Source organism: Pseudorca crassidens, chromosome 18, assembly GCF_039906515.1.
Source record: "Pseudorca crassidens isolate mPseCra1 chromosome 18, mPseCra1.hap1, whole genome shotgun sequence".
Classification (NCBI taxonomy): Eukaryota; Metazoa; Chordata; class Mammalia; order Artiodactyla; family Delphinidae; genus Pseudorca; species Pseudorca crassidens.
In genome coordinates, this window is record NC_090313.1 from 3,331,340 (window position 1) to 3,358,219 (window position 26,880).

The 26,880-nt window shown below is 47.2% G+C and overlaps 1 protein-coding gene across 2 annotated transcripts in view; it reads right to left on the reverse strand.

Annotated features, from left to right (window-relative positions):
* COL4A2 (collagen type IV alpha 2 chain) overlaps positions 1-26,880 on the reverse strand; it is a 177,392-nt gene that overhangs the window by 45,699 nt on the left and 104,813 nt on the right. For both annotated transcript variants that reach the window (XM_067713565.1, XM_067713566.1), the window contains exons 5-16: positions 16,591-16,725; positions 16,458-16,502; positions 13,202-13,318; positions 11,274-11,345; positions 10,888-10,923; positions 10,717-10,779; positions 8,784-8,819; positions 6,286-6,327; positions 4,035-4,130; positions 2,299-2,334; positions 1,671-1,721; positions 496-540 (exon numbers count right to left, since the gene is read on the reverse strand). In XM_067713565.1, coding sequence (XP_067569666.1) covers positions 496-540; positions 1,671-1,721; positions 2,299-2,334; positions 4,035-4,130; positions 6,286-6,327; positions 8,784-8,819; positions 10,717-10,779; positions 10,888-10,923; positions 11,274-11,345; positions 13,202-13,318; positions 16,458-16,502; positions 16,591-16,725 — 774 coding nt within the window. The remainder of the gene's footprint in view (positions 1-495; positions 541-1,670; positions 1,722-2,298; positions 2,335-4,034; positions 4,131-6,285; positions 6,328-8,783; positions 8,820-10,716; positions 10,780-10,887; positions 10,924-11,273; positions 11,346-13,201; positions 13,319-16,457; positions 16,503-16,590; positions 16,726-26,880) is intronic.

A 26,880-nucleotide genomic window follows, 5' to 3' on the forward strand; every position in this document is an offset into this window, starting at 1 on the left:
GCCTGATGCAAATTTATAAGACATTGCTCAGCTACCATTTTCTTCCTACAAAAATGGCCAAAAATCTGTCCATAGAACACAGGATAAAAACAACTTGGGTCACCACGGAAGGTAAGCGAAGGGCCAAAATGTGAGAGATCAATACATTAAAAAATGTGGGCGGACCTGTGGCCGCCGTGTTGGCAACCTTCCTACACCGAGGAGGGGGCAGGCTGGAAACCACGGGAGCCGTGGCCGGTGCGGGCCGGGCGACGGGAGGCTCGGAGGGAGAGGACCCCAGGGCTGGCTTTTGCCAAACGAGAGAAAACGTAAATGAGCTCGCTTACGCTTTGAGAATGATCTGGGAGGAAGCATTATTTCTGCTACTGTAAACGTGGGCAAGTTTTAAATGTTTTCTCTGGGGACATTTTCTTCTGGGATGCCCCAGTCTTTGTATGTGACCTTTGCGAGGTGCTTCAGGCCTGGAGCAGATTGCATTTCATGTCTCAAACTTACCTTCTGTCCCGGTGAACCTTTCTCACCATCGAAGCCAGGGGCACCCTGGGTTGAACAGAAAACAGAAGTGGTAACAGCTCAGAATATGCAGTGACATTTCCCGGAGGGCACAGTTATGGCGCCCGCCGTGGACTAAAGTAAAATACTTTGCTAAGCCAGTATCAAAACCATCTGAAGCCTCCTTTTCTTTCCTAGAGGAGACGGGTCATTTTAGGGACACTTTCATGGAACGCATCCTGTCCACCACTTAAAGAAATTTGGAGAAATCCATCAACGGTACAGTAAAAACAGTAAAGCCGGAAAGAGGCCTGCGCTCCACTGCTCTCAGGAGCCTTCGTTCTTACTTTTGGAGATTGTAACACACGTCCTCTGAGTAGCTGTGGCCCCCAAGTGGTCACCACAAGGCCACTTTCTCTCTTCCTGGCTCTGCCACGTTTCCAGCTCACCTGGGGCTGGGTGTGGCCAGCTGACTGAGCTCTGGCCGATGGAGGGACGTCTGCTCGCGGGCCCAGGAGCGACAGGTGGCCGAGCTTCCTCGGGAGAAGACACCCCACTCCCACCCCTTCCACCCCACCAGGGACATTTCTGTTGGACTCTTAGGGCCACAAGAAGTCAACTTCTTTGTTGGAACCAGCCGACATTTTTGTTACCACTGAGCAATTCAGCCTAATACGAGAAGAAATGTGTTTGAGTTCTGCTCCTGCCCCCGGCCCAGGCGGAGGTGCACAGTATTAAAAACCGCAGTTAGTGGGTGACGATGGTGTGTCAGTCAATGCGGACTCATGATCGTAGCCGACAGATCACGGAGGGGCAGGACGCTGACAGCAGGGGAAGCTTTGTGTCGGAGAGCAAAAGGATGTGCATGGAAAGTCTCTGTACTTTCGGGTCAACTTTGCTGTGGTCCTAAGCATACGGGATTAAGAGGTAGGAACTACTGTGTATAAAATAAGCTATAAGGATACATTGTACAACACAGGGAAACTAGCCAATATCTTATAATAACTCGAAGTGGAGTGGAACCTTTGAAAATTGTGCATCACTATACTGTAGATCTATAACATGTGACATTGTATCAGTACATCAACTACACTTCAATAAAAAATTAAAGAAAAAGAAAGTCTTTTAAAAAACCAGACAATACAAAGCAAACGGCTGGCGTAGAAGGCATGGTTTACCCGCACTCCTGAAAAGCCCATGATTCCTTCTTCTCCCTTCATGGAAATGCCCTAGGAGAGAACAGAGAGACCTGAGGGCGCCCACACTTCACGCTCTGCCTGCTCAGGGGTCCATTCTTAGTGCCCCGACACTGGCCGTCCTGCCCCTGTGTGTCGACTCCAGCTCCACACACGGTGGAGCCCTAGGATGTCTGCAGTCGGCCTGGATGGCCATCAACCCAGGATGTCACCTGTCATCGTCACCTAGTAAGTGACAACCGGAGGACTGGGCATACGGGGCAGGCATGACCCAGATCAGGGAGGGCAGGGCGATGACACGGCTGGACCCCAGCAGGGAAGCCACCACCAAACCCACCCAGCCCCTCCATGGGGCTTCTTCTTTTAAAGGGTTTAGATTCATTTAAAGTTAAAGTGTTGATTAGCTGGTGTTGACTGGGGAATGAAGACATTCTGAAACTGTTTTCTGGAAAACAGCATAAAAAATGATCATACTTTCTTGCTGTAGACAAATGGATTGGAAACCAGAAGTTGCAGGTTGTTACAACCCAGACACAGTCTATCATTATGATGGGAACACCGAGAATTTGGGAACCACCAGTGAGAAGAAGCATCTTTATTCCTGACTTACTTTTCTTCCTGGTTCCCCCTCACTTCCTTTTTCACCCTGTGACGAATATGAAAGACAAGAAATGCTCATTAATTCGAGAACAGTAGTATTTAAAATTGATCAGGATTTATGATATGAGGTGAAAAGTATTTTATAAAACTGTAAATAATGAATATAAATGAATTGTAACAAATGACCCCTAACTTTTGCAGCTTTTCAACATTCAAGGGGAAAAACGTGCTATTTCTCCTGGATTTTCACAATACAGATGAAATTGTGTGTTATTTTTGGTATGACTGCAAGGCTGTCTCTCTTCTGCCCATGACTTGCCTTTAGTGGCCTCAGTGGCAGGGGGTGCACGCCCAGGGGACAGCTCCTAATCATAACATTCATTTGAGTGAAAGATTATTAGGCGGGTCCTCTGACGACAAGGCTCATTGGGAATGTGTTGAAACCCTGAGCGAGAGAAGCTTTGGAAAGCAATGTCAGCTTTACGTGATGTAGTTTTCCCATTTCTCTTAGCCTAAAATGGGGAAAGAAATGTAGTGACCAGTTGGGTCCTTTCCCCCATCAGTCCTAGGCCAGTACCCAGGATTCCTGCAGGTCAAGACTGCCCCCTGCAGGCTGGCTGGGCCCAGCCCCAGAACCTACCCCCTCTTGGCTGTGGAAAATGAAGGAAATCTGATTCAGACGCTTGAGCATCTCAGCATGGATCAAATCTGCTCTGGCCTCACTCCATCCTGGGCTCCTGTCCTGAAACTGGACAGAGGCTCTACCTTGCTGATGGTCAGGTCACCCCCAGGAGCCAAAGTCCCTCCTGGATCCACCCTGATGGCTCTGTGGAGGCCCCCCTCCTGCCTGGTTGTCCAGGGACATCCTGCTCTGAACACAACTGGTCCTTAACCGCCCCGTCTGGCCACACATCAGCCACCTCCAGGCCACTTTCGTCAACGGTCACGTCGCTCATAACAGCAGCAGCTGCCCAGACTGATTTCAACCATGGCCGGGGTCCAGCCTGCACTCTCCTACCCGTGACTCAGCACCCACGCCCCACCCTGACAGATACTTGAGGGGCAGGAATCACGTTCTACATTTGGGATCTTCACTTTGGTTCCCGTGACCTGTTATGGTGCGTCTCCCCCGGGTCTCCGCTCTGCAGCCCTATGAGGTCAGTGTTCTACCAGGTCAGTGCTTCGGTCTTTACCAGGCACAAGGGAACCTGAAGGCTTAGGAAGGGTAAGTGGTCTGTCTGAGTGAGTGAGTGGTAGAGAAGGGTGTTGATTTTTATTTAGACTCCAAGAGTATGCTTTTAATCAAACAAAACATGAACAGAAATTATGAGTCAGAAAACCGACTTTGATCCAAAAAGCCCACGGTGATGCTCCACGTCGGCAAAACCTACCTAAAAGTAGGTTTTATTTTGCCGAATACAACATTTGTTCAGCTCGCTCCACATCCTGGCATTGAGTTGCACTCCGACCACTAACTATGTCTATACTAGAGACTTAGGACAGACCTGAGATTTTTAAATGGATTCTCGTGTTGTTTCAAATTCATCCTTATTATTTACAGTGATGCACTGATACACTTGTGTGACTGTGATCAGTGCTTTCATGCATAGTTTGCCAATTTGGCAGTGAGGGCTTTTCCACTTTGAACGTGACTGTTTGAATAAGAGCAAAGAAAGTTACCTTTTTTTCTCCTCCTGTTTTTCGTTCAACTGGGAAAATACATCAAGTTTGCTGAAGTCCCTTTACCTTATACTGCTCTGGGAGGATCACGTCATTTTTGGGCCTCTCGACGTAACTGTTGTCTGGTGGAATCCCACCGGGTCCCTGCTGTCCCATGTCGCCCTGTGAATGGTTTAGCAAAGCAGCTGTCTTTACATTGAAAAGACACGACCAAGGTTGAATAAAAGCACAATCCCACCGCAAACTGCTGTTTTTATCTTTGCGTATTACTTACCACATGTACACCAATTTTATAGTGTTATAATCATAAGATAAAAATCATATATAGAATAAAATCATTGTAAGGTAAAATTATTTGATTGCTACTTGCATGAAGAATCACTTAGAGGGGACTTCCCTGGTGGCGCAGTGGTTAAGAATCCACCTGCCGATGCAGGGGACACGGGTTCAAGCCCTGGTCCGGGAAGATCCCACATGCCGCGGAGCAACTAAGCCCGTGCGCCACAACTACTGAGCCTGCGCTCTAGAGCCTGCGAGCCACAACTACTGAAGCCCGCATGCCTAGAGCCCGTGCACTGCAACAAGGGAAGCCACCGCAATGAGAAACCCACGCACCGCAACAAAGAGTAGCCCCCGCTCGCTGAGACTAGAGAAAGCCCGTGCACAGCAACGAAGACCCAACGCAGCCAAAAAATAAAGAAAGAACGAAAAAAGAAAAGAAAAGAATCACTTAGAATTTATGCATACAAGCTGGTCACAACTTGGGGCTGCATTTGCTTCTGTGGAATTATCTACTTACGATGAATTTCTGTACAAGGAAATTACTAGGTCTGGAGGCTAAGTATCTTGGTGTTTCTTGCTATGTGTTATGCTACTGCTTTCTAAGATTGGTACCAAGACATAAGAAATGCCTAAGAAATGAAAGACCAGTCCAGTTTCACCACTACTTCACCAGTTAAGGGGTTTTTTATATAATAAAGAGCAGCATCTTTAATAAACATAATATCTCAGGACTGCTTTAACTAGCTTTTTTATCATTATCAAGAAACGCTTTTGTATGGGATGCACAGGTGGTGAAACCTTCGATCTGTAACGTTACTGGACCACTATCCTTGTGTAGTATGCTGATTTCACCTCCAGGAATTAACACAAAAAGGAAGTTACTGCCTTTTCTTTTGCTATTTTCACATATAAACTATATAATACAGATTTGAGCTTAGATACCACATAACGTGAACAGGAGCAAACTGAGATGATGCTATTGGCTGCAGAAAGTGGCCCTTCACAGTATATTCTGAATGTCTGCTAATATTACAGCTAAAAAATACCTAACACTGTTCATCTCCCCTTTACCTATGGGGGCCTTGATGTTATTATTAGTATTTTATTATTTGTGGATTATAGACATTAACTTCATTCTCATTCTATCTAATGTGACTATTCTCCTTTCCACCCGATGATTTCTTCCCAGACTTTTCTTCTGTCTTCGTTATCTTACTATTTTCTTATATTCCATCATACAAGAGTTTCAATTTTTATGAATTTGGATCTTCCAATGTTTTTCTCTTGTGATTTTTTCCTATGGAATTCACACAAAGAAGAAAGTCTTTCCTTGTCACACCTGAGCAGTACGGGACTGCACTGAGTCTGCTGTTCAGTCAAAAAGCAAAATGGGAAGCAAAGTGAAAATGAGTGAAAAACGAGGCCAAGGGAACAAATCCGCTTGGCGGTGGGCACTCAGGTTCTGCAGTGAATGCAGTGGGTTGCGTTCTGCGAGGCTTTGCTTGTGGCTGTGGGTACCCAGCTGAGCTTCTCACACACTTGATCTCAGGGGCTCCTCTCAAAGGCCACGACGCCTTTGAACCTTGGCACCGTGGGGAACTGCAAGAGTCCACGTGGCCTCTTTCCTGCCTTTGAGCCCAGCCCGAGCCGGCCACGCTCCCTGGTCCCTGAGCTGGCCACGCCCCCTGGTCATGGAGCCGGCCACGCCCCCAGCCTGAGCTGGCCCCACGTTGTCTGCTGCTGTCTTCCTTAATCTCCTCTGGATGCCCCTTGTCAGAGGACACCACAGGGAAATGCCTTTACTTTCTAGCTGCTGAAGACGGCTGAAGTTACGTGTGCGTCAGAGGTCCGGGGCTTCCACAGTCTTACTGATCCATAACCACCACTGGCGCCTGTTTCGTAACCTGACACTTTACAGTGATTGTTTCCTTTGCAAACGGTCTGTTTGCAGAGCACCTCAAGATAACAGCATAAAACGAAGACATTAAAATGATCTGTCAATATTTCCTAATTCAATCTATTACGTTTCCTTTACCTTTTCTCCTTTTTCTCCGTAAAAACCAAGTCCTCTGTTGCCCTGAAAGATAAATGGATTCTGTAAGTTTAAAGTCAATAATCACGGTGAAATAAAATTACTTTTTTTTTTAGAAAAAGAAACCTATTATCTATGTATCTGCAACATTACTGGATAACTATCCTTGCGTAACAGTCTGGCTTCAGCTCCCAGGAACTAATTGATACAAAAGGAGAAGTAACGTCTTTTCTTTTGCTATTTCCACATATAAACTGCGTAATAAACATTTGAGTCCATTCCAGATGTCACATAAAGTGAACAGGAGCAAATCGGGATGCTGTAGCAGCTACAGAAAGTGGCATCAGTTACAGACAGTGGCTTCTGAGCATTCACTAAGATTAAACTTAAGTGACAAAAACTCCGCGGTTCATAAAAATGACAGTGTTTTAATACAGCCGTGCTTTTAAGAAATTTGTATTTTGTACTTTAAGCAAAACCCGAAAAATAGTGGAGTAGAACAGTTATTCTGTCACCCTTGGGAACACTTTGCCATTTGCTTTTTGAAATATATTTTATTGTTCAAATCCTGCAGACCCGGAAGTTGCCTATTATTGATTCCCTACTTGTGGTCCTGGGCTTTGACAGTCCAGGGCCCCTTGCTAACTGCTTCTCTCTCCTTTAATCCTCTGCACCACACGATGAGCTGGGGCATCACAGATGGGGAAGGTGTCATACCCTTGGACCAAAGCCTCACAGCGAACAAATGGTAGAGCTCAGGTCTGACCCCAGGTCCTCCCGACTCTTAATCCCGCGTATACCGACTCTACAGGTTAGGGTCACAGAGCGTTTCCTTGGGTTCTGGCCCCTCTGGACTCAGAGAGCAGCCATTTCCTGCCTTGGATCCCACATTTGAAGATGATGATTCATACTCTCATCTGCCTCAGACTTTCTCACTTTGGTTAAATAATCCTAATTTCACGGAAAGATTTCCTACCCTTTTACTGATCTTAGGGGATGGTGTTCTTGGGGTTTAGCCAAACTTTTCATCTTCCTTTTTGCTTAAGAAGCAAAGCTAGGCTGGCGACCTAGTAAGTATCTGACAGATTCATGGAGCTGCCGTGCGTGGGAGGGCTGACTGGACACAATGCCGTAAGTCAGTCCTCTGTTCTCTGATTCCCAGCAGCTCTGCTTCCTTCTCAGGGCCCCTACCCACTGAGACAGAGGATCCTGTGGCGGGGGGGGCTATCTGATCTGTCTCTGCACCACACTGTCCACCCACCTCCGATGCCCAGAGAGTTTCTGCAAATAAAAACAAAGCCTTTAATTAATCTTTGCTTTTCCTTTGCTTCTTTCCCACCTGGCTGGGAGCTGAAATCAAAGCACAGAAACGCAGCCAGGCTAGATGAGAACACGATTTGCTCGGGACCCCGAGGTCCCCCTGCCTCACGAGCCGGAGTCCAAGTCACCAGGAAGTGACTGGGCGGAGGGTGAGGGCTGTTTGTGCTGCAGCCAAGTGGGGATCTGAGGCGACCTTGGGGCTCAGCCGCCGCATCCTACATCCGCTTCTCTTGGCGCTGGGCCGTTCCCAGCCTGCTCCAGGCTGCCGGACAGTGGGGAGCCCGGTGGTGGGGACAGCAGCCCTAATGAGCTCCAGCCGCAGCTGGAAGCTGTGTCAGAGGTGATGGGAGCTGGGGGTGAGGTGGGGACAGCCAAGGTCCCCAGGCGGTCACAGAGATGGGGTTTCCGTGGGGCAGGCCTGGGAATGGGCAGGCTGGGAGATGTCCTTGGCCACATGCAGGCCACAGAATGGTTCTGAAAAGTTCGTAACGGCAGCCCAGTATTTCTGACTCACGTCGAGCTTAGACCAAACCCTCCCCTCGCCAACCTCCTACCGTTTGTCTTGGGCATTTATCTGCCTTTCCCAGGTCACGCTAAACCCTAATTCTGCCACCAGGTTCCAACAAGCCACCCACTTTGCTGTGCTCCAGCCAGCTGGCTCATCTTTCTCTGATGAAAACAGGATAGCGCTGGGCCTGAGCCTGGCTTGAAACTCACCAAACACAACCCTAGAAGCGGACATCACACTGTGGTACAACCTACCTGTATCCAGGTAAGAAGAGCGCCATCAGCTCCCTACACAACTTTGGTGGCATCTCGTCCCTTCTTGTAAATGAACACACACGGATAAGCACGAGCTGTCCCTAATTGGTTCTAGTCTACGTTTCTAATCAAACATTCACCACCAGTTGGACTTTCATGTAGCCCCGGGAATGCTATGTGAGTTGCAAGCAACAAGCCATTCAATACATCCACTTAATGACTTCATGTGACCATCCAGATGCATCATGGGATTTAACCCTGGAGTTTATAACATTGTCTTAAAACCCTACAAAACGGTCCGCATCATGAGATAAACAGTACAGCTCTCAACCAAGTAGTTCCGTGGTCAAGAAGGACATATACAAACACGCGAGGCCCCCCTCCCCTTTCCCTCACCATCCCGCCCCCCACCAACTTACTGGCTGTCCTTTTGGTCCAGGGGGTCCAGGGGGTCCCTGCACAAATACAAAGAAATTTGGAAACTGTTTTCTTTATCCCAGGACCCAGATAACATCTGCTGGAAAGCTCTGGGAAAGCCACTCTCTGTATGTTTAGAACACCGGGTAGTATATAGAGAGGTTTCTAACACATTTGTCTCGGCAGGGAGGCAGGGCTGGAGGGGAGAGGGCGGGGGTCAGGCCCAGTTCTCAGGATTTGCTGGCTGTCCACACGCAGCTGTTTCTGGTTTGCTTTTCTGAGTTCAGGCTTTTGACGTGACCCCTGTCCTACTCATGTTTGCTCTGATCCCTTTGCAAGGTCTCAGGCCCTGTCACTCCAGAGACGGCTTCTCCCGGCTTCCTCTGCGGTCCCCCACAGGGCACCATCCTGCACTTTCGGCTGATGGGCCAGCAAATGTGCACAGACAGAATTAATTGACATCCAGGTCACTCTGCAGGGTTGAGAATCCGCCTGCCAACATCACCATGTCTTTCTGCAAAGCATTCAGCGTCAATACCACACTTAGGATACAAGTTTTAAAAATGCTTTAGAAGAGCAATTTGTGTTGAAGTACAAATAAGTGGACAGGGCAGGGGCTGTGGGAGATTTTAATGGTTCATACAAAGACCCTGAGGCTGTCACCTCGGCTAGGGACCCAGTGGGTACAATCTGCTGTTTCACACTTCCCTGAACTGTGTGCGTAAAGCACGACACCCCCAAACCCTGTGGCACATGTGCTGTAAGCCGACAGCTGGGCGTGCCGGAGAGCAAAGAGCATCTTGTCACATAAGCCTCATCTCATCCCCTTCGGCCAGATCTCTCACAGCCACAGCGCTGCTTGGAAAAATGACTGTCATGACACCAGGGAGCTGTGCTTTGTAGAAACATGATCAATTATTATTATCATCTTATTATCGACAATCAGAAGGGAATGAATGAGCGCTCCCACCCCCGACTGTTGGTGTGACCGCATCTTCCCAGACACATGTGTGTCCACTGTTTCTCAGTGTGTGTCGAGAAGCTGACACTGCAGCTGCCTCGATCTTGAGCAGTGGTTTCCTCTGAGAAGGGCTCTCTCCCCTGCAGTCAAAAGCGCTCTTTGAGTAATTTAAGGCCTGTTTGTTTATTAACAAAAAGTGAGGGGAAGGAGAGAGTCAGACACCTTGCAGGAACCAGTTCATCTTCTGGTCCTTTGTGCAGCGGGAAGGGCCTGAGGCGGCCAGGCCCTGGGACTCTCCTTCTCCCTCCCCTCCCCTCCTCGAAGCAGGCCCTCCTTCACCCAGGGATGTGTCCTGTCGCACTTTACTCTATTATTTGATTTGCAGGAGGAGGGGACACCTGTAGACCACCACTCAGGTGGGGCACAGGGGCCACTTTGTTAATTGGTGTCCAATGTCTCACCTATTATGATGGCTCTGCCCAGGTGCAGCGCACCTGCTCTAATGGCCATGCCAGGTGTGGCACCCCTGTTTCTAATGGCGATGCCAGGTGTGGTACACCTGCTCTAATGGCCATGCCAGGTGTGATGGCCCTGCTTCTAATGGCCATGTCCAGCAGAGCCCATTTCTTCCTTATCGACCTATTGGACTCTGGTCTGCTTTGCCAGGGATGACAGGCCCCCGTCAGCTGGTCAGGTGTGGTGCTGGGAGAGCTCGTGAGTGACTGCAAGGGCGCCCAGCCAGCACCGGGTCAAAATTTGACCTAGTTGGCAGTGATCTGATGACCACATATTTTCAGTTCTCATTCTTCAACCTTGATGTCAGCAACGTGTACAAAGGACGACCTGTCTGGTCTTGGCGACCACAAGCATCAGGTTGTATCGTGAGGCTTTCACCAGCGTCTGCAGTTGAAGGAGCCTCATCTCTAGAGGATGCTTGACAACCTCAAGGGCGAGCACACGAGCCTGGTACTTACTGCTCTTCCTGGAGCTCCAACCGGACCCATCTGTCCCACAGGCCCAGGGCGGCCGGGAGGCCCCTAAGGACAGGCAACCAGAGAAGGCTGTTAGCAGAGGCCGACTGGGGCACGGAGTCCGGAGTTCTTCAACTTTCGCTTCGTCTCTTCTCTAATAAAAAGAACGCTTACCTGGAAACCGACCAGTCCGGGCACTCCAGCTTCCCCCTAAATGAGAAATAGTTTTTAGAATTTTAGCTTTTAGGCATCTGTAGGTTTAGTGACATTTTATTGCAATGTTGAAAATAAGTATATAAAGTGTATCTGCCGTCTCAGGACCTGGTGATGTTAATCACCCAGATATCTGGGGTGTTGTGAATGGGGGACGAGTGTGCCCACCGTTAGTGTAAGGTTGAAAACAGCCTGGAGGGCAGTAAGAGAATTTCAAATCAGTTGTGATTCTGGGCTATTCCATCCCTCTCTGCATCCCTCCACTCCAGAGTTCACTTGGAAATGAACTTTGTTAATCGCGAATTTAAGCTGTGGTGCTTGCTCACGCCCCACCTCTACCGACTTACCCTGTATCTGTCGCGGTCCTCACTAGACAGAGCGTAGGGCTCGCCTTTCTGCCCTTTGGGTCCTTGGGGCCCCTAAATTAGCCCACAGATCATAGGAAGAAAAACGAAGAAAACAGTCCATTAGCATTCAGTGCAACAACTGTTATTTGGATGATCACGTGTTGCCTTTTTTTTTTTTGGCGATACGCCGCTCTGCGGCACGTGGGATCCTCCCGGACCGGGGCACGAACCCATGTCCCCTGCATCGGCAGGCGGACTCTCAACCACTGCGCCACCTGGGAAGCCCCTACATGTTGCCTTTTATAGGCAATGTCTAGCTCTTCTCACGGCCAATTCTGGTTATTCTGAACACCAATCTCTACCTTAACCACAAGGGTGAGGGTTTTACTTTCATTTTTACCCAATAGCATCTTTCTTACAGTTAAAATGGAAATACTTTATAGGATTTAAATTATTTTCAGAAACCCACGTGAAGTTTCAGTAAACAAATCCTTTCCTCTACCACCCTGTTCCTTTTCTTTGTAAAAATACTATTCTGTGTCTTCTTTGGCATTTATGTACTAAAATATCAACACATTCACGCTGAAGCACCATTTGTGGGAGAGATACTGGGTCATCCTTTAAAAAGGGAATTGTGTCAAATATACACGATGTGTGAGTACGTACATACACATATACACGTGTTTTAACACCTACATATAAAATCAATGTTTCAAAGTGATGGCTATGTTTATTGGTAATGAAAGCTATGATATTAGAATAGAATAGAATGCAATGTAGCTTATGGAAAAGTTGAATCACATGAAAAAGCAGCAGCCAGTGGAGGAAGTGGAAGGCGGCGGTGTGAGCGGGACCAGAAATCCAGCAGCCTCGGCGAAACGCAACGAAGGGTGTTATGGCTGCCCTGCCCTCACCTAAAAATGTTGTTTTTAAATAAAAAGTTTTGCCAAAAAATGTTAGTTTAACCCTGAATTTGCAATATACTGGTGGTAAAGAGGTAGCAATAGAATGCCGAAAAATATTTCAAGATTCTTTGCAAAGACCCTAGAAATTAAATGAAGCCACGAAATAGATCATTATATGGAAGTTCTTCCATTACGAAAAATAAAGTCTATCTTGTATATCCCGGAGAACATCATTGTTCTTTCACATCACAAAGGATGTTAGAATCTAATAAAGATGATGACTAATAGAGAGTTTTGTCAAGATTTAAGCTTTTTAAAATTTTAGTTCCACGATTCCACTGTTATTCACTGTTATTTGAATCGGAGCACGGGAGGAAAGGAAGAAACACTTAGGAGGCTGCAGGAGTGAACCACATAAGCCAAACTCATTACTTTCTACCTAAGGCTTAAAGAATGAATCATGGGCTTCCCTGGTGGTGCAGTGGTTGAGAGTCCGCCTGCCGATGCAGGGGACACGGGTTCGTGCCCCAGTTCGGGAGGACCCCACATGCCGCGGAGCGGCTGGGCCCGTGAGCCATGGCCGCTGAGCCTGCGCGTCCGGAGCCTGTGCTCCGCAACGGGAGAGGCCACAGCAGTGAGAGGCCTGCGTACCGCAAAAAAAAAAAAAAAAAAAAAAAAAAAAAAAAAGAATGAATGGGAACATGGAGTTATGTGAATGCAGGAACAGCACGCCTAGGTATCCTCAAGCCAACCTCAGCAGGGGAGGTGTGCTTTACCCTGACCGCTAACCAAGAGTGGGGAGCCACGGCTTCCCGGGGTGTAAAGCCAGGCCTGGCATGTGCTCCCGCCTCCCATCACTGTCCTGGGAGCAGAAGGCAGCTCACCCTCTTCAGAGAGCTTTGCTAAGACAACTTCTCAAAGGCATCCTCTCAGGGCCTCCTGAAAGCAAGACCTTTCACACATTTCCACCACACAGATTCCAGAGCCGACCCGTGGAACAGCCCAAGCGGTTCCCATACTCACACGGGGGCCGAGGAAGCCGCCAGGGCCGCTGGGTCCCGGATAGCCTGCGTCACCCACTGTCCCGTTGCAGCCGTCGTAGCCAGGCGGTCCTCTGGGCCCGCCCTGGCCAGGATGTCCCTGGAAACAGAGAAGCGAGTGAGTCCTCAGCCCGCAGGGGTCTAGTTTTCATGTAACTGTGACGAAACAGCTTAAAATCTTCTCAGAAGAGATGTCCCTGGCATGAATCCAAGCGCCAAGACAAGTCAAAATGAACCAATGAATGAATGAAAAACTAAGTCATCAAGGGCACTCAGGTGTCCTTCTAAGTGGCAGAGGGGCCTGCACAACACAGTTCTGTTTCCCACGGGGTTTGGTAAGATGTCAACCGTCTTGGGGTTTCTGCTGCTTTGCTTCCTTGGGCGACAGGGAGGGCTGTTTTAGCAGGAACAGAAAAGGGTAGGCTGAAAAATTCTAGAAAACACTCTAGAAGCAGATGCTGCTCGGGGATAGCAAGGGTCAGCTGTGCCCAACCGAAGTCTAGATGGAGCTGTACAGACCCACGTCCTAAACGGGTGAGAGTCACACCTGCAGAGGGATCTCATCAGTGACTTAGCGGCAGGTAGAAGAGCTGATTTCCTTACTGACTTTCTTCAATAAGTCAGTTGACTTACTGTCGTCTTCAGGAACAGGACTTTTTAGATTTTAAACACGAATAGAAAGCAAGTCAGGTGTTCTGGGATGCCGGGTGGGGGAAGGAAGGCAATGCGATCACATGTGTCTTTCGTGTAACTCGGGGTCAGGCTAGGTCTCTGGGCGTCTCAACCGCGTGAATCTGGTTCTGGAGACATGGCGGGGTCAGGTTAATAATCTACAGTTTATGGACTACGAGACCAGAGCCTGTTTTGCTGTTTCTTTACACGACAGATGTTTAGATATATGATTTCTTATTGTACAATTTCTTTAAAATTTTGGTTTTCTTGACAATAGACCAAATATATATTCCAGAGTGATTTTTGAGGCCAGTGGGCTGTCTTTTAGGTTTACCTTGAGAAATCTGGAAGGTTTCAAAGGAAATGAACAAGCCCTACACAGAGTGCCTGTACCCTGAATGATATTAAGAAATACAATAAGAGAAACAGAATTTTTCTTTTGTTTGCACATTTCTTTGCTTCCGATGTTCAGAGCGAAGCTTTCACTGGTGCCGTCAGATAAGAGATCCAGTAGGCTTTTCAGTCAACCCTCTGGTGGGTCAGAGAAACCCTGATTGTCCCTGTACATCACGAGATACAATCTCTCTGGTATTGGAGAGCCAGCAGCATTTTGGTCTTCGACATAAAGGCCTCGTTTTTAGGGACCTCTAGAAGCTGACCTTCAAATTCAGAAATCAAGCTCTGCAGGTGTTCTCCTCAGGACGGTTAGGATTCCATGATGCCTTCATTAAAACGTACCACCGAGTCCCTTACTCTCCTCCTGAATGACCCGTCTGCTGTTGGTCTTTCTGACACGCTTAGAATCGATCTAAGTCATTTGAAATTGCATGCCAACCTGGTCTTAGTTTGAAATTGTCCTTCAAAGAAAAATTTCAATTCTGTTGAGCTAAATGTCCCTCTTGTGTTCAACATCTAATTAGGTCCATTTCTGGACCTAAGAATTTATGATACAATTCTTAGATTTACTGCACATCACTTTCTATATTCGACTTCTAAACAGCTAAAACTGTCAGGTCCTTCAAACTCTGCATCCATTAGGTGCTTACATACCGAAAGTGGCATTTACATTAACTTACTGTGGAGCATCTATCAGACTTCGGCAGTTAAAGAGGCTGTTTTTAGCAGTGCTGACATTCTGTAGAAAATGACCCGTTATCGGTACACCATGATCACCCCTCCATATGATGACTATTTCCTCCCTAATTTGCGAAATATTTGCTTCTGATATTAAATGAGTATGAAGTGGAAAAACGAATGAAAACATGATACAGATCAGTTACACTATTTTCCCATAATGTCACTCCATCTAAAGCTCGGACTTCTACTTCCAGAAGAGACCACACTGAGGAATGATCCAAAGAGTCCAAAAAAGTAGGTTAAAAACGGGCGATTTCCTTTGAGGCAGTTGGTAGGGAAATACTTTTGTTATTTGTTTAACCCTTGAAATCTGCGGATTCTTCAACTCTGCCAATTTCTCAAGATTCTGACTCATGTGAGAGTTATTTCCTGATTTGCTCACAGCTGTGTGTTGTCACTGATGTTTCTGTTCGAGGCCTCATTGAGGTGACACAGAGGATCACCAGCCATGTAGGTCTCACGTCTTGGCAAGTGTGGCTTCCTTTCCTTAGCTCTGCCTTCTGCTGCAAAAGCCTCCTTGAAGGTGGAGCTAAAGATCTGAAGGAAAAGCATGAATCCCCTGTGACTGCTGTCCACTCGTGCCCTCTCCCTTTTCTCCTGCGATGGAGCAGTCCCACTTGTATAGCCTGGGGGGTTGAGGATTCTCTCCCTCTGTGTGTGTGTGTGTGTGTGCGCGCGCGCGCACGCGTGCGCGCGTGCATGCGTGTACAAGCACGGTGATAGACAACATGTGTGTAGGGTTAAGGGCACAGACATCTGCGTGTGTGAAGTTCCAGTGGCAGATGTCCTTAAACTTCAGCGGTTAGAGGGATGGGCAGGTCTAAAAGTGCGATAAACACATTTATCCCGGAGGCTGGGATCTGCAGGAAGCCGGCCCTGGGAAATCTGCTCCTGGGTCCCGTGAAGAAGGCTGTGAGTCAGGCTGCTTTGTTTATTTTCTTATGCCACAAGAAGTAAAGTAAACTAGGTTAGAAAAACACATTTGATTGCGTTTTGAGATTTTCTCATGGACAAAGCATGCCTTTCGTCTTCTCATTTATGTGCGGTAACTACCAAGCACAAGCTTCAGGACAGCCCCGCTCTTGGCTGGACTACTTTATATTCAGGTGGTTCTGGAGTTCAAACAAAATGTTCAGACTGGCTTTTTATAGCACGTCTGTGCAACACTGCAGCTTTTTACTACAAAACAGTGTCCAGTTTTAGCAAAGTAGCCTCAATTCTGAAGCCAAGTCCAGAAGGACGTTTACAAAGCAAACAATCTGTCCAATATTTGACTGGATTCCACGAGAAAAAAATACGCACATGTAGCCCCATAAGTTTTTTGTTATAAACAAGAAAGGGGGACTAGCGAGACATGTGTCTGTAAGTCATAAACGTATTGTTTTGCACGTGTACAGTGTTTTAAAATTCTAATCTTATGAAAAACTTACGGGAATTCCGTCGGCACCAGGAAATCCAGAAACGCCTCTGGCTCCCTGTAAAGAAGGCAAACAGACTTAATGATGGCCAAGACGCCTCCACCCTTCAAACAGCGAGAGAAATACCGACAGTTACTGTACGTACCACGTCTCCCTTCGGTCCTGTGATGCCGGGAGCCCCCCTATCACCCTTGTCACCTTTGCGGCCTTGCAGTCCTGGGAACCCTTGTAAGCCGGGGGGCCCGGTGTATCCCTGTGGGCCCACTGGCCCTGGCTGGCCCTGTAGAAACAACACACGTTCAGTTTCCACAATTCATAACCGTGCACGAGCATTTTCAACCATGTTGCTTTCGAAGCTACGCTCTTCATTCTTGAAGAGCTATAATCTTCAGAGAACATTACATGTAAACCACCACCTTCTGCCACAAGAACCACAAAGCGATTCCCGGCTAACAGAGAAACCATAGAGTTCAAAGGGAAAAACATTAAGTGTGAGGGAAAAATGATCCTAAATTACTACAGCGATGTTATGGTGAAATGCTAATATTGGGTTGGGATGAAAGAATAAACTTACTTGGCTTTAAAAAAAAAGTCCTTTCAGTATGAAAGAGAGTGCCAATCAAATTTCTAAGATTTTCTCTCCATCTCAGTATAATGCATCCAATAGGTACGAACATGGAGCTGGCATCCAGCTATCAAAGTGGTCCCTGAATGTTTATGTGATTAGAGAATCTCTCCTTCTGTTCACACACACACACACACACACACACACACACACACACACAGTGTGCGTGCATGCACGCACAGAGAGAAAAAAAAAGGTTTCTGAAATATATAAAATGTACGTCCGTATCCATCAGGGTGGCTATTATTCTAAAAAAAGAAAAGACAAAATTACATGTTGGCCAGGATGTGGAGAAATTGGAACCCTTGTGCTCTGTTGGCGGGAATGTAAGTCGTGTGGTCATTGTGGAAAAGAGCAGGGTGGTTCCTCAAAAAATTAAACAGAATTACCTTGTGACCCAGCAATTCCGCTTCTGGGATAACACTCAAAAGAATCGACAGCAAAGACTTGAACAGATCTCTCTACACCCATGTTCACTGCAGCATTTCCCACAATTGCCAAAAGGTGGAAGCACAGTATCCACTGACGGATGATGGACAAACACAATGTGCTCTATCCACACAATGGACCATTATTCCCTTTAAAAAGGAGGGAGGGCTTCCCTGGTGGCGCAGTGGTTGGGAGTCCGCCTGCCGATACAGGGGACGTGGGTTCGTGCCCCGGTCTAGGAGGATCCCACATGCTGCAGAGCGGCTGGGCCCATGAGCCATGGCCGCTGAGCCTGCGTGTCTGGAGCCTGTGCTCCGCAACGGGAGAGGCCACAACAGTGAGAGGCCCGCGTATCGCAAAAAAAAAAAAACAAAAAAAAAAAGGAGGGAAATTCTGACACAGGCTACAACACGGATGAACCCTGAGGACATTACACTGAGTGAAATGAGCCACAAAGGGACAAATCCTGTCTGATTCCACCAACATGAGGTCCCTAGAGGAGTCACATTCATAGAGAAGAAAGTACAGTACAGGCGACTAGGGGCTGGGGGAGGGGAAAGGGCAGTTAGAGTTTTATTGGGACAGAGTTTCAGTTTTGAAAGATGAAAAGTTCTGGAGACGATGGTGATAATGTTTGCACAAAATGTGAACACGCTTAATGCCATCAAACTGTACAAAAATGATGAAGATGGTAAATTTTATGTGACGCGTGTTTTGCCACAATCAAAATAAAAAGATTAAAAAGGGGGACCTAGCTCTCTTATTATTGGAACTAATTGATGCATTAGTTCTATATTAATATTTTTTGTTAAATTAATTGACTTTATTTTTTTAGAGCAGTTTTAGGTTTACAGAAAAATTAAGCAGACACTGCAGAGTTCCCAAATACCCCTCTGCTCCTCCAACTGCCCCCCACTCCCTCACAGTTTCCTCTATTATTGACAACTTGCATTCGTGTGGTAAATTGATCACAGCTGATGAACCAATATGTGATTAACTGAAGTCCAAGATTCGTAATAGGGTACAATTTTTGTATTGTACATTTCATGGATTTTGATGACAGTAGAATGGTGTGTATCCAAAATAACAGTATCATAAAGAACAGTTTCACGACCATAAAAATCTCCTGTGCTTATGCAATACTGTTATATATGAATGAACCTCCCAGGTTAGCCCCAATTTAAAAAAAATCCCCAACCAAGTGACTCTGGCTCGACTCCTCCTTAAACGCGTGGGTGCTGTTTATTCATCACAGAGCCCTTCTCTGCCAGGCCCATCTGCTCTCACACTTCAAATCCTGGTCTTGTCTTTAGATTAAGGGGCTTCTGAGTCAGTATTTCTAGTCTTCTCTTTCATTGCCTGTAAAGAACCTTTCTTATATAAACTGTGCAGCTAAGACGTTTGTCTGTCTTTGCAGAATGTTTATAATCTGTGCTTAACATCACACACCACTGACAGGGAGTAATTTCAGATGCGGCACGAGGTGCGGCCTTCATGTCACAGACAGAATCGGAGGGAAGCGCGTGGGGAGACCCTGCTGCCCCTCCCTTTAGATGTTGGACCCCAGGCATGAAGGGAGCAGTAAAGAGGTGTCTTCGGGGTGGAGGATACAGATGGAGGTTACGATCCCGCTAGATGGCTTAGACCTGCCCCAAAGCTTGGGCCCCCGGCCTCCTCAGACAAAGGGGAGACTGGGGCTCCCTCAGGGCCAGGTCAGCGTTTTAGGGATGGTAGATTCTCTGCTCTCCCCGCACGAGTTCCAGAGAGGCCAGTCTGTGCAGAAACCAGCAGATGCTCCCCTGGGGTAGCCTGACCACACGCATCGTGTGTCACGGCAAAGCCAGCGTATTTGAATCTTTGGAGAACGTGAAAAAAGTGGTTAGGAGGATTGTGGTACAAGACGGGTAGCCCTGACCTTGGACACATGACATCCCAGGCTCATCCTTTTCTAAGGTCTTGGCATGATACATTTGTTGGAAGTTTGGGGACAAACATGCTTTTTTTTTTTTTGCAGTACGCGGGCCTCTCGCTGCTGTGGCCTCTCCCGTCGCGGAGCACAGGCTCCGGACGCACAGGCTCAGCGGCCATGGCTCACGGGCCCAGCCGCTCGCGGCATGTGGGATCTTCCCGGACCGGGGCACGAACCCGCGTCCCCCGCATCGGCAGGCAGACTCTCAACCACTGCGCCTCCAGGGAAGCCCTGATTCAGATTTTTATGGCTCTTCCTCAGCTGTGCTCATTTCTGTTTTGTCTGTGACTGCAGACCAGGCCTCTACGCCTCAGAATTCCCCTAACCATCGGAGGCCCCTAGTTGGTTCGTGCTTACAGGGAGCAACCTTTGGGGGATAAAATGTTCCTCATTAGTACCGTCATTTTTATTGCCCATAATGTACATCTCTTCCAGGGGATGACTGTCTAGCGCCAACTAGAGGGACCGTCTCCCATTAACCCAAATGGGACACGTGCGTCTTAGTGAGGAAAAGCCTCACCTTGTCTCGAGTTCATTAACGTTTCCTGATTCCCTTTGATGGGGAGAGTGACTAATGACATCATGGTCTCATTTTCCTCCCATTGTCAGTAAACTTCTCTTTAACTTTTGTTTCTCGGATGGGAAGTCTGACTTTGGGAATAAAACTCTAGCCTTTCCTTTTCTGGAACACGCTCTCACTGTTTTCTTTTTATGGAGGTGAAATTCCCATACCACAAAGCTACCCATTTTAAAGTGGCTTCAGGTATATTCACAATGTCCTCTCTCTGTCACCTCTATCGAGCTCCAAAATACTTTCATCACCCCAAAGGAAATCCCATACCCACTACCATCCTTCTCATCCCCCTAACCTCCAGCCTCTGGTAACCACCATCTGCTTTCGGTTTCTATGGGATTTACCCATTCCGGATATTTCATATGAATGGAATCATATGTGTGATATATGACCTTCTGTGTCTGGCTTCTTAACATAATGTTTTTGAGGGTCATCCATGTCGTAGCACGTGTCGGTACTTTATCCACGTTTATGGCAGAATAAGATTCCACTGTGTGGATAAACCAGTTCGTTAGTTGCGGACGGTGCTGCTATGAACATGTACACACCACTACCTGCTTTCTATGCTCACGCCTGCTTTCAGCTCTTTTGGGTCTATACTTAGGAGTGGAATGGCTGGATCACACGGTAACTTTGTTTAACTGTCTGAGGGAGAGCGCGCCAGGCTGTTTTCTAGAGCGGCTGCCCCGTTGTACATTCCCACCTGCAATGTGTGAGGGTCCGAAATTCCCCTACATTCCCACCAACACTTGTTATTTTCCATTAAAAATATATATAGCCTAGAGGGTGTGAAAATGGCATCATTCTGAAGAGCTCATCTTGAGCTTCTGACAGATGAACTATTTCACAAAATCCCCTCTAGCTGCGGCTCTAGGGAAAAGCCGGGAAGAGCCTGGAGGGAATCTGAATTACTCCCTCGTCTTCCAGGACTGGTCCCTCAGTCTTGCTCTCAGTGCAAATCCTGCGTTGCTGGGACTAAAAGGGCCCTTATGTCAAGGTCTGAGGACCCTGGTATGCATGCTTTGGTCATCAGGGATGAGATTTCCCCTAGGATATCCTGCCCACCAGGGCATCTAGGGTGTTTGCAAAGAGCAGCTGGAATGATTAGTAACAAAAAGGATTTTCCTCTGTACTAATCATCACCCTTACCAACTTCCAGCCTCAGACGAAAAGTCCTGATCGGAAAAGTTATTTCCATCTCTTCCTTTCTTTTTGTAATAAGTGATGTTAAAAATAAAAATTACCCCAGAGAGAACAGGACTGTAGCTTAACTGTCTTTGCATAAATTTCTAAAGCTCCTAAAATTCCTGCAATATACTTGACAAAAGTATTTCCACAAAATACTTCTCAAAAGCCAGCAGACATTTGGAAAGGAGCTGTAAGCCCATGGGCTCTGCCCCCCGCTCACAGAGAACTTGATTCATATAGATGTATCACTTCCTAGGAAACGGGATAATGGGAGGATCCTGTACTCCTGTATCTTCTGGGATGAAGCGCTACGAAAGGGTTCAAAAAATGGTTTCTCTCATTTTTACCCCCAGGACAAGTGTATCAAGTAGGTATCGCCCCCGCTTGAGAGGGGAGACAAGCGGGGTCTGGAGGGTTAGGGTCAGGGATGACTGATGCATTTAGGTCTCGGCAGGGGTGGAGTCCACCTTCCACGCCACCCTTGCTGCTCGAGTCGAGGTCCATGAGCTGCATCAGCGCCACCTGGAAACTTGCGGGAGATGTAGATTCTCAGGCCCACCCAGCCCTCCCGGGGCGGCACTGACCACGATACCAGGCGGGTTCTTTGCACAGTGAAGTCTGAGAATCCCTGCACGCCCCCACCCTCCTTCCCCTCCTGAAGTTTTCACGGAAGGAGACAGGTATGTCTTCATAAGAAAACTCTCTTAAGCGTGAGGTTGCATCTCAGAAGAGAGGTCGGGCTTCCTGAGCTGGGCAGAGAAAAATCTAATACTTATGTTTGTTGAAGACTATTTCTAACAAAGTGTTTTTGGTCTCATGCTTCAGTGCAATGGCAAGAAGGAACCAACTTTGGTCACAGTTAGGATGGAGGGGTGCACACGTGCCTCTCCCTTTTGGACATCACTCCTGGAGGATGCGTGGGACGTCCAGGGTTAGTTTTGGAGCTGGAGTCTGGACGGGCTGAGAGTATGAGTCCGGGCTTGAGCGCACATTGCTTAAATACCGCTACTGTGGAGGGAATGCACTTCAAGTCCCGAGACACTAAGCTTTCATGAACTTGGAATTTTCACTTCTGAGAAAAGGGGCAAAATAGATCTGTGCACAGGCTGAAGACCTCTGCAGCTTCAGCGTCAAAAATAAAGGCAGAAGATGGATATGACCAATCAAGGCCCCGAGAAATCACACCTCACGTGCAGAAAACCCCAAGGAGGTATCCGCTGCCATCCAGCTTACTAGCCTTAACACCCGCACTGGGAAAGGGAGTAAAAAAGGGAACGACAAAGAGAAACGTTTCCAAGGATCAATCCTGCTTCACTGCACATCAGGACTTTTAATCTACGGTACAGTATTTTCCTGGTAGAATAAGAATAAGCTTTTCATGCCTTCCTGGCCAACATCTGAATAGTAGGAAATCCCTTCTCCTTCCCAAGTGTACTCTTCCTGTCTCGCCTTTTATGGGCTCTGGGAGCTCCTTCAGACACCCACATCCTCTCCATCCCCTGGCGGCCCCTCCCCTCCCAGCCCTTCCTTCCAATGCTGTAGCTCTCTGTGACCTTCAGGGGATTCCAGACCAAGTCCCAGCTCATTCCGTGAGCTGTGCACACACATCTGAGAACATATCAAATGGCCCAAAGGGCTGAAAGGACCTTTTTTTTAGGATTCAGGAAAATAATTTGTTCGTCTAAATTTTAGAATTAGTCATCTTTCTTAGGGATAATCGTTAGCATTTGTGAGCAGTTTCTGATCACCTGGCAGAGTGAAGTTACGCCCTCTTCCAAGCTAATGATGATGCGAAGGTTAGTATTGAACTGTATATTACACATATAATAACTATCAGTAAATAGGGCCAACTGCCTACTCCAGGCAAAACAGACAGAGCTGACGCTAACTCTGCCACCTTTTCCCTTCGCTTCTTACTAATATATAACAAAACATCAGGACTCTGCCCTGGGTGCTAGATAAAAGAGTTCACTTATTCCTCAATAAGAATTATATGGCCTCCTGGGAATCCTGCTGTCCTGCTCTCTGAAATTATCTGACACAGATTGTAGGGCGAGTGTTGATATAAGGGAAACAACATCCATATGTAAAGAAACAATCCTTGACTCTCACCTGGCTCCAGAGACAAACATTTATCAGTCAAAATGGAATGCAGACCTAAATGTAAGCGCGAAGACTGTAATACTTCTAGAAGAAAAGCACAGGGAAGAATTTTTGCGACTGGATTAGGCGAAGGTTGCTTTGATAAGACGTGAAAATCGCAAGCCATAAGAGACAAAAAGTTGATAAGATTGAAACATTTGATCCTCAAAAGATACCGTTTAAAATAGAAAGCAGGCCACACGCTGAGAGGGAAACAGTCACAAGACACATACACAGAATATAGAAAGAGTGCCCAGAAATCAATAATAAAGAAAAGAACAACCTGACTGAAAAAATGCATAAAAGATCTGAACAGACCCTTCAACACAGAAGAGGTACAGATGGAAAACAGGCATGTGAACGGGGTTAAACACCATCGGTCATTAGGGAAAGGCAAATTAAATCCAGAAGAAGGTGTAGCCGCGGCTGCTGGAAGGGCTGACACACCCACCCAGAGAAAACTGGCAACGCCCAGTGCTGCAAAGGATGCAGAGAAGCCGAAGTCTCATCACTGCTGGGGACGCAGACCCGAGCGGCTAAAGCCAAACACACACTTACTAGAAGAACTTTAGGCAACGGTTCCTAGTGGTTCAACTTATTTCAGCTGAAAAGTGGAAACAACCTGAGTCTCCATCAGTGGATAAACAAACCACGGTCCATTCAGGAAATGGAATACTACTTAGCACCACAGCCATCCTCTGTGCACGACGGTGAGGATGGATCTCCAAGGCACTGCACTCAGTGGAGGATCCAGACACAAAGGCCGTGTTCTGTTCGCCCTGTTTACGCGATACTGTGCTATGATCCCACCTAGGGGACACTCTAGAGACAGAAAGCAGAGAATCGAGTGCCAGGCCTGGGGGCGGAGGGAGAGGACAGACTACAGAGGGCACAAGGCAACTCTGGGGTCGTGGACCTGTTTTATATCATGACGTTGGTGGTCGTTACATGGCTGGACACATTTGCCAATATTCACGGAATTGTACGTAAATTATACCTCAATAAACTTGACTTAAGTTTGGCCTCTGGTGGAGGCCAAGATTAAGAAGACCACCTCTGCAGTTCACAGGCAGATTGCATAGGACCAAGTCCTTCCTTCTAGTACATTCTTACAAGTGAATTTATAAACTAGATATTATTTAGAAGTGGAAGAAGAGGGGATGCTTGTAAAATGACGTATTAAAAACATCTAGCAAGGTGCTTCTGAAAAATGTCTGCCTGTGAAATGAAGAAACCTGAAGAAACCAAGACGGACCTTTCCTTGTGTGGAAGCTGGATCCTGCGGGATCCTGGCAGGAATTAGGACCGTCCTCCCCACAGCCCCCAGGACGGCAGGGGTGGGAGTGGGTCAGGACCAAAGCAGATTCAGAAGCAAAAGATACACCTAGGATGTCAAGCCTTCCCTTATATGTGGCTTTCATAACAAACAAAAACAGAGGGTGTCACCTGTAATAAGATGCTATTGGGTAGTTTATCTGAAATGATTTGACTTGGAAAGATTCACATTTTAAAGCAAAGGAAAGACAGATTCTCTCTTGTTCTCCATCCCTAGGACCAAGAAGTCTGCAAACTGTTCCTTATTCTAAAAATAGGCAGCACATGGGCAGTCGAACACAATGGCTTCAGCCCAACACGAGGCTGAGCTTTTTAGAGTCTGGATGTGATCTGCCTTGGCACAGTTCAGAAAAGCTGGTTTTCTGGAAAGGCCTTCCATTGCCTCTGTGCTTTGTGGCAGTAAGTACATTTCATCTGCCTAAAGACGAAGCCTTGCCTAACAGACAGACTGGACTTCTTAAGCCTCTTGCTCTCCAGGAAGGCGCGGAGGTAGGTGGTGTGGATGGGCTGAGGGCTGCCGGGAGCAGAAACGGTGGCCAAGGAATGGGCTGGAAGAAGCCGATTCTGGGGCTCTGGATGTCAAGCTCCCATACGTGGGAAACAATGAAACGCTCTTTCTAACTGAGCAGCTGACAGCATGGAGACAGTATCAACAACCAGAGTGTCGCCTTGACGTCATCATGAGTTATCACACAGGGCGGCCCCAGGCTGTGCTGACGTGACTAGAAAGTGACAGCGACAACAGGAGGCAGCTCTGGAGTCACTGGGATTACAAGAAGCTGACGCGGCCATAAAAAAGAACGAAGTAACGCCATTTGCAGCAACGTGGATGGATCTAGAGACTGTCTACTGAGTGTAGGAAGTCAGACAGAGACAATATCATATGATATCGCGTGTGTGTGGAATCTAAAAAAAGGGTACAGATGAACTTATCTACAAAACGGAAAGAGTTCCAGATGTAGAAAATAAGTTTATGGTTACCAAGGGGAAAGGGGGGGTGGGTGGGATAAACTGGGAGATCGGGATCGACATACACACACTACTATACATAAAATAGATACGAAGGACACTCTGTAGAGCACAGGGAACTCTACTAGATACTCTGTAATGACCTAGATGGGAAAAGACTCTAAAAAAGAGTGGAAAAAAAAAAAAAGAGTGGATATATCTATATGTATAACTGAATCACGTTGCTGTACCCCTGAAACTAACACAGCATTGTACATCAACTCTACTCCCATAAAAATTAATTTAAAAAAAAGACGATTGGTAATGAAAACGGTTTGCGGCCGATATTCATGGGCTCAATTGTAGACTATCAATTTTCATGTGTGAGTTGCACATGCCAACCTCTCACTCGTTCTCTTAGGTTGTATTCTTAGGTCATCTCACGTGCGCAGTGGAGACCGTGTCATGACACCCTGTCTCTGTCACTGCCCTGCGTCCAGGGACAGCCAGCAGCCCGGGAAACACAGCCTCTGGAGGGAAGAGTGAGCAGAAGCACCGTGTGGCCTTCCAAACATCGGCCTCCCCGCCGAGATGATCCACCGGGCGGGCGGCCTTGGAGAGGGACCTCTTAGCATCGTGGCACAGACCAGGAACGGAACCAACAGTTCTATCTCCTTTCCATTTAGACTAAACACAGTCACACGAAAGAAGAATATGCCCGAGGCTGGTATCATATTAAGTTGGTCTGTTATGGAAAAAAAAATCGGCCAACAAAGGAAAAAAGATTAAGAGCTAGGGAGGGTTCCAACTTTGCTGGGCGCAGGCCTCTTTTCCTGGTCCTCTGCATTTGAAATGTTCCTGAAAACGTCAAGTTCTAACTCAAGCTCCACCTTCTCCATCCTGAGAAAAGGGGTGACTACTTCTCCTCCTCCTTCCTTGGCTTTAACCTACTTTTCTGTTCTTGTACGTTCATGAAAGTTACATAGCTTTTTCATTTCCTCTTCCGGATTTCAAAACTTATTTTTACATTTACATGCAACGAAATCCACTTTTTTGGCATGTAGTTCTGTGAGTCTGGACACACAGATGGTCCGAGTAGCATCAGCTCAAGTCACTGGGCTGCCCGCCACCCCTTGTGGTCAAGCCCCCTCCCCAACCTCTGTCCATCACTGGTCCTCCTCTAGTCTCATGGTCATGCCTCTCCCAGATGGTCACACAGATGGAA